At 31.8% G+C, this 10844-nt stretch overlaps 1 protein-coding gene across 1 annotated transcript; it reads right to left on the reverse strand.

The window, feature by feature from the left end:
* Nucleotides 1-693: 693 nt before the first annotated feature.
* Nucleotides 694-1409, reverse strand: LOC135956092 (uncharacterized). The gene is made up of 3 exons (XM_065506586.1): nt 1167-1409; nt 982-1111; nt 694-922 (listed from the first exon to the last, which is right to left on the reverse strand). Exons 1-3 carry the CDS (start codon nt 1389-1391, stop codon nt 792-794), a joined length of 486 nt encoding a protein of 161 aa, XP_065362658.1. The 5' UTR covers nt 1392-1409; the 3' UTR covers nt 694-791.
* Between the last annotated feature and the right edge of the window lie 9435 nt (nt 1410-10844).

The following is a 10844-nucleotide window of genomic DNA, read 5'->3' on the forward strand; positions in this document are numbered from 1 at the left end:
CCATGGATGGATATAGCGTTCAACAACGCATGCAAATGATAAAATTGTTTTGTCAAAGTGAGTGTTCTGTTCGGGAAATGGGCGGAACCCATTTCTGGGCTACCACATGAGATTTAAGAGTATCACGAAAATGTTACAGTTTTTTGGATGTTTCGATTTTGGGCTGGCGGCGTCATAGGTCCATATTTCTTTGAGAAATCACCATCAACGACGAGCGCTATAAGTCGATGATTACCAACTTATTTTTGCCTGAATTGGAAGGTATGGATACCAACGACAAGTGGATTCAACAGGACGCCGCTTCATGTCACACAGTTTATGTCTTATTGAGCATTCTGCATGAGCCATTTGAGGGCATTGTAATCTCACATTGAAGTGCTGTCACCTATCCATTGAAATCGTGCGATTAGAACTCGTTATAGTTTTTCTTAACGGGTTTGCATAAGCCGTAGGTCTATGAGAATAAGCCATAAACCACAGCGACCCCCAAAGCCAACAAAACCCATACCATCGATCAAATTCAGACTGACTTACCCACCAGAGTCATGGAAAATAAGATAGAAACACACAGCGAAGCCGAAGCGGACATTTGCATGATGTTGTATTCCATCAATAGGCCTTCCAACCAATGATATCTCACATACACTTTGTTTTATTTAAATACAGGAATCTCTTAATGCCAGATCCTTTAGATTCTTTGTAATGGCACGTTATAATTTGTGAACCTAATTTTTATTTTTGGTCGAAAATTCTGTCTTTTTATAAAATTTTATTATTTAAATCACACACTTTTAATATATTTCCATTGCCCTGGTAACGTTAAAACGAAAACCCCGAATATTTTCTGAACGTGTCATAAGATTTTCATGGCGTATACTTTTAAATAACGAAAATATCACCCAAATAATCCAAAGGCCAAGAGCTAGAAATTAAGATAATAGATTAAAATGTAATTTTAAACTTTTAATTCCAAATATTTACCAGTTCCAATTAATAAATATAAAACATATTTACTATGACCCGTGGCCAAAATATAAATGACAAATAGCACTTCACAGCTAACACTTAATAGGGCAACAACTAGCCAGGGCATCATTAACATATGGTTTCTCTAAAAGATAGTTTAAATTGAAAATCTAACTAAATAAAAATTTAGTTTGACAAACCTTAACTATGGCATACATTAGTAATATGCACAATATGGCCAAAATTAAATAAACCACCACATTTAGTACCAATATAACATTTATGGAGGCATTCGCATATTCTTTAGGTTTGATGATATCGTAAAGCACCGATATGAGAAACTCGGCGCGTACCACACAGGCCACTAAAGTTAAAGCGGCTAGAATTAGACTGGAAGTAAATTGATCTAAACATTTCAATTCCATCTTTTTCAAATTCTTAATCTTTTTCCAACACTTGACATAACACGGATAGAAGAGAATGAACAACTAAAGTTAAAAAATATTAAAAAATCAAACAAAGCCAAAATAAAAATATACAATACTATATATTATAATAAAGTATTAGAAAAAGTAGAGAAAATAAAAACAAAACATATTCTATGCATATATTTATAAAAGAATTAAAACAAAAGCATAAAAAATATAAATAATTCTTGATAAAAATAGACCAATTTGTGTATTTGTGGTGTAAAGTGAAAAAATTAACAACAACCACTAAACAAATCACTGGATTTATACAGTTGAGTGTTTCGCTATAGCAGCGTGCCTATTTACTGATAAGAAATTTTTAAACAAATTTTTTTTTTATTTATTTAGGTTTTACGTATTTAGAACACTAATAAGTTTTGAGTAACATTTGCTGAATGTAAATGTTTTGTTGCTTTTAAGTTTTTAGCTTGTGGGAGGGACAGTTTGAAATGTTTTCGAACACTGTGCAGTAGATATTTAGTTATCACAGTTCCCCACGCGGCCAAACAATGGAAATACTCTAATAGGAATGTTCACAAAATTATGGAGAAATTGAAAAAAAGCGCTGCTGAAGCACACCGATTCTTCACCGAAGCTTTTGGTGAATGTGTTTCATCGATTTCAACGTGCGAAAGACCAGGCTAGCCAAAAAATTTTGAAGATAAAGAATAGGAGGCAGAACTTCATTAAAATCATTAAGAGATACTCAAGCACTGAATTCAAAACGTTTGCAAGCACCAGGATTCATCCAAAAGCAGGGAAATTTAATACCATACGAATTGAAGCTGAGAGACCTTGTAAGACGATTTTGTATGTCTGAAATGCTACTTGAACGCTATAAAAGAAAATCACCGAATCATTACTTGCGATGAAAAATGGATCTATTATGATAACCCGAAAGTAAGAGATTATATGAGAAGCCGCAGAACAAAAGGTACTTTTTTGAAAATTTAAAAATTTTATGAAATTGATTTTTTCTAGAAGATTTCAACCGAAATATTATAAAAATACCAAAAAATCAAATTGTAAAAAAATTCGAAAAAGTACCTGCGGCTCCCCATATGTGAAGTCAGACCAACCAGCCGAATCGACACCAAAGCAAAATATCCATGGTTCTAAGGTAATGTTCTGTATTTGGTGGAAGCAAAAGGGTTCCATCTATTATGAGCTGCTGAAATCTGACCAGAATATCACAGAGAACCTGAACCGAACGCAACTGATTAGTTGGCAGTGAACATTGGCCGAAAAACGCCCAGACATGAAACCGTAATATTCCATCGTGACAACACTCTATCACATGTTGCAATACCTGTTAAAATCTATTTAGAAAGAAGTGGTTTAAAAATTTTGTTTCGATCGATACAGAACGCTCTCTCTGGGATACGCTTCACTTCAAAACAGAGTATCCGAAATTGGCTTGATTCGTTCTTGGCCTCAAGAGATGAGAAGGTATTTTGGCTCGAAATCCATATGTTGCAAGAAAGACAAAGTCCCCAAACCGCAAATGAATAAAACAACAAATGAATTAAATCGAAAAATTTCTCAATGAAATAAATCCCCAATAAAAGGAACTAAAGCCAAACCAAAATTAAAAAACAAGTAAGAGAGCTATATTCGTCTGTGCCGAATCTTATATACCCTTCACCAAATTATACTTTAAAATAAATTTTTTTAAATATTTTTAGGTAAACAAATTTAATTTTTTTTTTTAATTGTTTTTAAAAAAAAATTTTTTTTTAATTGTTTTTTAATTTTTTTTAAAAAAGTTTTTTCCAAATTTTTTTTAAAATTTTTTTTTTTGGAAAAAAAATGTATGACAAAAAAAATTTTTTGATGAAAAAAAATTCGGGTTAAAAAATATTTTTCCCGATTTTGACCCATTGTAGGTCCAACTTACTCTACATCGTTGCAATGGACTTTGAAATATCTATCATTAGATATCCATATTGTCTATATTAATGACTTAGTAATCCAGATATAGATCAAAAATAGGTCAAAAATCGAGGTTGTCCCGGTTTTTTGCTCATATCTCCGTTATTTATGGGCCGATTTTGCTGATTTTAAATAGGAAACTTATCGAAAGCATGTCTGACAGAATTATTGAAGATTTGGATCCCAAAGATATCTGGGGTCATCAGAAAATTGATTTCAATAGACAGACAGACAGACGGACATGGCTTAATCGACTCCGCTATCTATAAGGATCCAGAATATATATACTTTATAGGGTCGGAAAAGAAAAATGTAGAAATTACAAACGGAATGACAAACTTATATATACCCTTCTCACGAAGGTGAAGGGTATAAAAACGGCTTCGCATACTAAAAACTCTTGGCATTGACGGCCTTCGGCCGGGCGCAAAGGTTTTCTCCTCTGGGGTGTATCAAAAACCGGCTTCGATCAGAAAACCCAAGAGGAGAAACTGCAAAAAAAACTTTTCTGAGCGAAGCCAGTTATTGACACACCCCAGAGTAATTTCATTATGAATTAAATCCCCAATTTTAGAAATGAAATAAATCCCCAAAAAATAACTAAGTCCCTAAATTTCGTTGTTGGTTTTTTCTATATAATTTTGGGGCTTTAATTCATTTGCGGTTTGGGGACTTTGTTCGTAGCGCCGGGAAAAGGTCATAGCTAACAATGGCCAATAATTTGAATAAATTTATATTGTACAAATGTTTCAAAATAAAAGTTAAACATTTTAAAAAAATTAAGTCATACACAATATACAAATCTCGATCGATTTTTCTTATGATTCGTTATTGATATCTTCCGGAATGAAGGTTTAGGTGACACAAACTGAGCGACAGGCAAACATTTTAGGAATCGTTTGAGACAATCGTATGTTTAATGTTCGCATAAAGTTCGATGGTGTTACAATTTGTGAATGCTCTGGTCAAGTGGGTTGTATTAAATTCATATAAACTTTTATTAAATGTGATAAAAAAAAAAAACAAAAAAAGCTTAAAAATTCTGTAATTGAAATTAGAAAAAACCCTTGACCACCAGGAATGCGATAAGCGCACACATTTTAAACTTGCCTTATTTAGCAACCATTATTTAGAATTAAAGCTTAGAGCTTGTGAAAATATTTTAAATATAATTTGAAACAATTAAATTAAATAATACTAAATATGTGTCTTCTAAACTACAAGGTATGCCAAAATCAGTCATCTGATTATGATTTATTATATCTTTTAAATGAAACGATATGTTTTAAAAAATAGTTTTATTCCTTTTAAGGATCAGTTAGTTTATTTTCCTTACATTGTCAATCGTACTACCCGGAACTTTAGACTCTTGATCAATATTTTCATTGCAAGTCAGTGGCTTGTTCAAAACCTATGTGGACAAATAGGTAATTTTTGCCTGCCATTGTAAATCGCTAAAACGAGACAGATGACCCCCTTCAAAATGTCTATTTTGTATGAGCTCATTTTTGCAATCGCACTTTGGTTTAGATATCTTAATGAAATTTAAAACAGTCAGAGCTGAGGAGTTTTGCAGTTGTCTTGTGTTTACATGGGTTAGTAACTGGAACTGGGGCTAGTGAGTGGCCTCCTAAAGTTGCCTTCCTCTAGCCTACAAAATTAAAAAAAAACGCAAAAAATTCAGTTTGTCAAGAAATTTTAGATTTAGATAGTATTTTTGGCCGACTGTTATTAAACAGTATCGGGAGAACTTACCCGTTGATAGAAAACCTGGTCCACATGATGTTTCTAAAGCCAAAAAATAGCCAACATATTGGGTAGGAAAGCCAAACATTTGTTACAAAGGTCTCTTTAAATACCGAAATTCAAATCAAGGAATGTTTACAAAAAAAACACTTATTTTTGGCCTGATTTGGCATCCTGTCACTAAAGTAAGAAAGGTGTTGAGAATGTGGTATTTGTACCAAGAAAGGCAAATTCTCCAAACTGCCTGTTAGTTACTATACTATGGTACGAACACGGAACATGAAATTACATATTTTTGTGAATCATCGACTTTCACTTATTTCGCGTTCTGAAAAAGTCAACTGGACGCATAGATCGGTGCAATAACACACCTGGATTTTTTTTCTTTGTTGTCTTGAATCGGTTACGATTTTACTATTACTCACGCAATTCGTGACATACTGGTAGCAAGGCTTTAAAGAGTAATCGAAGTTTGGACCTTCCGACTCGGTCAACATTTGAATGAAATGATCTTTAAATAGAAAATATCATAGATTGTCCTTTGGGTCATAATACTGATTCCGACATCCAATTATATTTGAATTTTGAAATTAATAACGTCTAAATTAATCACCATTTGGCATCCTTCAATAGGGGCGTAGATTTTGGAAGATATTTCACTATTAATCGGATTATTAGTTTTCCATCAAATATCGGACGGTTGTTTCTGCACTTGTTTTTTTCAGTATAAAGCGAACAACACCTTTTATATTGTTGAACAATATCATAGTTTTGTGAGCTCTATTCTTACATTTTTCGAGGAAAATCAATCTAAGTGATCTAAGCCTTGATGGCTTTGTTAATCGTCTAAATTGAAGCATTTGGGGATTCAGAGAACCCACATGTGTTTGTCGAAAAACAAATGCATCTAAAACGTTTCACTGTTTTGAGTAGATTATGAGCTAGAGGCAGCATTAGACCAATCTTCTTCGAAAATATGTGATTTTTACTGATGCTCGATATCGCGATATGATGACAGACTTCATACAAACCTCTTTGTAACCACCTCTGCAGAACCCCTGATTTTTTTCAAAGCATTTGATTTAATGCAACCCAATGAAAGAAAATGATCAATGATGGTCATAATTTGCATAAATAGTTAGTGATGCGAGCAACGGTACTACTCCGGTGGTGTGGTTGATTGTCAATTATTTTAATAGTTTCTTGCCACAAAAATCGAAAAACGTGGTTGTTAAGAAAATAAAAAAAACGACAGCAGCAACAACCAAAGACATTAATGGATAAAAACCACATAAACGAAGAACAAAAAAAAAAAAGAAATAAAAATGAAAATGAACTAAACAAGAAACATTAGGATTAGAGATGAAATACAATGTTTGAAAGGAAAACTTGTAAATTTAAAATTACAGTAGCCAAAAATGGTATTGAAGTAATAACAAGTACATGGAAAAATACAACAAAAAAAGAGACTCAAAATATTGTGGGGATCATTTAACTAATGCAGCATTTACCACAGCATTAGTTCAAAGTAGTAATAGAGGAAACAAAAAAAGCAACAGAACCTCCTACAAGCCCATTTAGAGAAGATAAAGTTATATGCCAATGAAATCGGAAGCTTTTAACAAAACTACAATAATCAGAAGCAAAAAAAAAAAAAAAAAAAAATTGAAATGAAAAACACATTATCTTTATGAATATCAGTGAACGGAAATCAAACAACTTAATAAGGTAAAAATATACTACTTACTCCTCTATGAGTCTAAGTACAGGGAAGTAAAGAAAAATATTAAAGACGAAAAAAACAATCAACAAACATGAGATATTAAAGGGAATATTGAAGGGAAGGTAGGTGAAATACCAGCCCAAATGGAAATAATGGCACAAAGGCAATAAATAAATCATTCTTTGAAATAAAACAAGGAAATAGGATCATGGTTTTAATATAAGATTCATCATAAATATTAATTTTCGGTCCTTCAAATTATACATTTTAGGGGACCCTATATGTATGCGAGTGGATATAATCTTGAGAATATTTGCAAACGAAAATCAGCTGATTTTGTTTAATTGAGACATGAGTTTTTTGTAGAACCAACAATGAGTAAAAAACATTAAATAACTTGAGCAGACTCAAAGACTGAAGATTGTTCGAATCTAAGTAATAGAGGCCTGGTACACGCAGAGAAAAAATATAGTTGGGCATGGTTACTGTAACCATTTCAATATTGTTACAAGTTTTTTAACTATATTATAGACGCAGTAACCATTTAAATGATTGTGGTAACCATAATATGGTTAATTTATGATTCGCATGATTGTATCAACCATATATATGGTTACAGTAAACAAATATATGTTTGTGACAACCATTCATATGATGAAGGACTTATCATATTATGTTGCTCTCGGCTTAAGGCTTATCATAATCTGAGAACAATTATGATAAAATTATTCATCATAAATATGGTTGCCACAAACATATATTTGTTTACTGTAACCATATATATGGTTGATACAATCATGTGAATCATAAATTAACCATATTATGGTTACCACAATCATGTAAATAGTTACCGTGACTATAATATAGTTAAAAACTTGCAACAATATTGAAATTGTTACAGTAACCATGCCCAATTATATATTTTCTCTGCGTGTAGGATTTTTTTTTATTGATTTAACTTCGTCAACTATGATCAGAGTAATTCTATCAATTGGAGATGCTTCCGAAAATCACTCAAAAATATAAATTATTTAAATTTTAAAAGACAAATTTTTTTTGCTCTTTTACTTAGTGTAGGGTATTATATGGTCGGGCTTGACCGACCATACTTTCTTACTTGTTTTTTTTATTGATTTAACTTCGTCAACTATGATCAGAGTAATTCTATCAATTGGTGATGCTTAAAACACGGGTCGTCGAAATCAAGTCGTTACAATTTTAAGAGAAAGTGTTGGTGTCCATGAGCATAAATTTGCCGTCGTGGATAAGATTTGAAAATTCAAAGAAGAAGCTCTAACATTTCCAAAATAATGAAAGCTGCCATAATGCTTCATAATGATTTAACTTCACCAACTGTGATGATTATATTTGGATTAATTGGTTACTGTAAATGTCAAGAGATAGAGTTGAGAGAGTATTGGGGAAAGTCCGCGATCAAAGAATAAAACATAAATACATAGAAATGTTACTGAGAGACAAAAAACCTAAGTGTGCTGTCAAAAACCTAAGTCAGCAATAACATTTGGATGAGAGTAAATATTTTTATACCCTACACCACCATAGTGGGGAGGGTATAATGCGTTTGTGCAGATGTCTGTAACGCTCAAAAATATTGGTCTAACACCCACCTTAAACTATACCGATCGACTTAGAATCACTTTCTGAGTCGATTAAACGATGTCCGTCCGTCCGTCTGGTTGGCTGTCCATGTAAACCTTGTGCACAGAGTACAGGTCGCAATTTTGAAGATATTTCGATAAAATTTGGTACATATAACTTTTTCAGCCCAATAACGAAGCCTATTGAAACTGGCTGAAATCGGTCCATTATTTCACCTAGCCCCAATACAAATGTCCTCTCGAAATTGGACTTTATCGGTCATAAATGTTTAATTTATATATGTATCTACACAAATTTCGCTCCAAATAAGTTTTATATATACAAAATTCATGTCACCAAATTTTGTTATGATCGGTTCATAATTTGTCATAGCTCCCATATAGACCCGCTTCCGAAAATCACTTTAACGTGCTTAAATCACTTAAAAATGTTGGTATATACACAAAATTCAACATAAATAACTTTCATATAGACATAAATCACACGACCTAATTTTACGGTGATCGGTCCATAATTGGTCATAGCTCCCATATAAGGCCCACTTACGAAAATCACTCACGAATATAACTTATTGATATTTTAAAAGACAAATATGTTTACTCATTTACTTGGTGTAGGGTATTATATGGTAGGGCTTGACCGACCATACTTTCTTACTTGTTTTAATATTGGGTTTATGACTTAAAAATGTGGGATTTTTGTAAAATATTTAGCTTTTATTTTGAAACATTTGTACAATATAAATTTATTTAAAGTATTGGCCATTGCTAGATATAACATTTTCCCATCTTTCTGGGAACATATGGATTCCGAGCCAAAAGAACTGTTCAGCTTTTAAGGCCAAGATCAAATCAAGCCAATTTAGGCTACTTTATTCCAAAGTGAAGCGTATCCCAGAGAGAGCGTTCTGCATCTATCGAAACAAATAGTACGAGCCCTTAGCGCCAAATTATCGTAAGCGACAAAACACAAATTTTACAGGAGAAGGATTTTTCGATTATTTTGAAATTTATACATAGAATTAAAAATTTTATGATGCGATATATTACAATTTCGTTCAAGCTATTTGTCTATTTTTCAAAAATATTTATAACTTTTGACAATTAAAAATTCATTGAATACTTTATTGAAAAATATGACAAAAAATATTTTTTATTGAATTTTTGCATAGATACAAATTTTTCGAATTGAAATAAAATTGTTAGTTATGAATAGTTTTTAATGAAATTTCACAGTTATGTAAAATTTTCTATTTAAAATGGAAAAATAAAAACGATTTTTAAAATTGATTATCAGCAATCCCGCAATTCCCAAAAAAGTGTTGAAAAATCCCAAAAATGGAAATTTTTAGTTTTTTGACTATAATATCCATACCAGGGTAGGAGTTATCGGAATCCTTTACAAAATAATTAAAAGCATATTGGGCCATCTAAAATCGGTTATTATATTTTAATATCGAATATGCGATTTGAGAATTTTAGGCCTAAAGTTTAATTTTACATAAAAAATAGGTGTTTTTTGAATGGACCTGGTCCCCTCGGTAACAAAAATTTTAATTTTTTTTTTCATTCAAAATATTTTATGAAAACTTAGCTTTCAGAAAGTATAAATTCCTTATACATCCTCTTAGAATTTTTTTGCGATAACTTAAAAACAAAAAACGTTATTTTTTCCAAAAAATGAGCGAAAAATCGGCTTTTAAAAATTTTTTAAATTCAAATGCATATAACTTTTGACTTAGTCATTATTTTTAAACAGTTCTTTTCCTATTTGACACATACGTATGTTGTTAGTCCAATGAAGGAAAACTGGAGAAAATCGGAAAATATTTGGATACGCTGTTATCAAAAATCTGGAGTAGGTTGGTTAAAAATTTTGAAAATTTAATTTTCAAATGCGAATATCTTCTAAGCTATAAGAGACAATTGATAGCTACGACTAGGTCTTTTGTAGCACTCGATGAAAAGATTTTATGTGTGTAATTGTTTTGAAATCGGATCACAAACGAAGAAATAGGATCATTTTAAAAATGTAATATACCCGAGGTGTCCTACTTTGAGGACCCTTGGTCGCGGCCCTGGTGGGCAAATGAGGTTACGTTCAGAACTTAAACTCGAGAACACTTCTTCTTTGCGCATGTGAATTTTCATTCAAACCAATCTAACCATTTAGAAGTTACAGATTTATTTCCCTCTTTTTTTCTATACCACTATGTGTCGCTTACGATAAAATTCGTTTACTGTAAAATGTAACCATTGACTTACGATAAAATCTTACCCCCTATAATTTTGAAGTTATTAACAATTTTGATATTCTGAGAACGCTAAAACATCAGTCGGTACATAAAATTTTAATTTTTGCAATAAAAAAAAAAAATTTGAAAATGT

This window comes from Calliphora vicina, chromosome 3, assembly GCF_958450345.1.
Source record: "Calliphora vicina chromosome 3, idCalVici1.1, whole genome shotgun sequence".
NCBI classification, from domain to species: domain Eukaryota; kingdom Metazoa; phylum Arthropoda; class Insecta; order Diptera; family Calliphoridae; genus Calliphora; species Calliphora vicina.

What these genes read in the sequence shown, in the direction of transcription:
- LOC135956092 (XM_065506586.1), bottom strand. Translation starts at nt 1,391, where the DNA reads ATGGAATTGAAATGTTTAGATCAATTTACTTCCAGTCTAATTCTAGCC. An exon ending in TAATGTATGCCATAGTTAAG is followed by an intron (nt 1,112 to 1,166) that starts GTTTGTCAAACT and finishes ACTATCTTTTAG; the next exon opens with AGAAACCATATGTTAATGAT. An exon ending in ATATTTATTAATTGGAACTG is followed by an intron (nt 923 to 981) that starts GTAAATATTTGG and finishes CTTAATTTCTAG; the next exon opens with CTCTTGGCCTTTGGATTATT.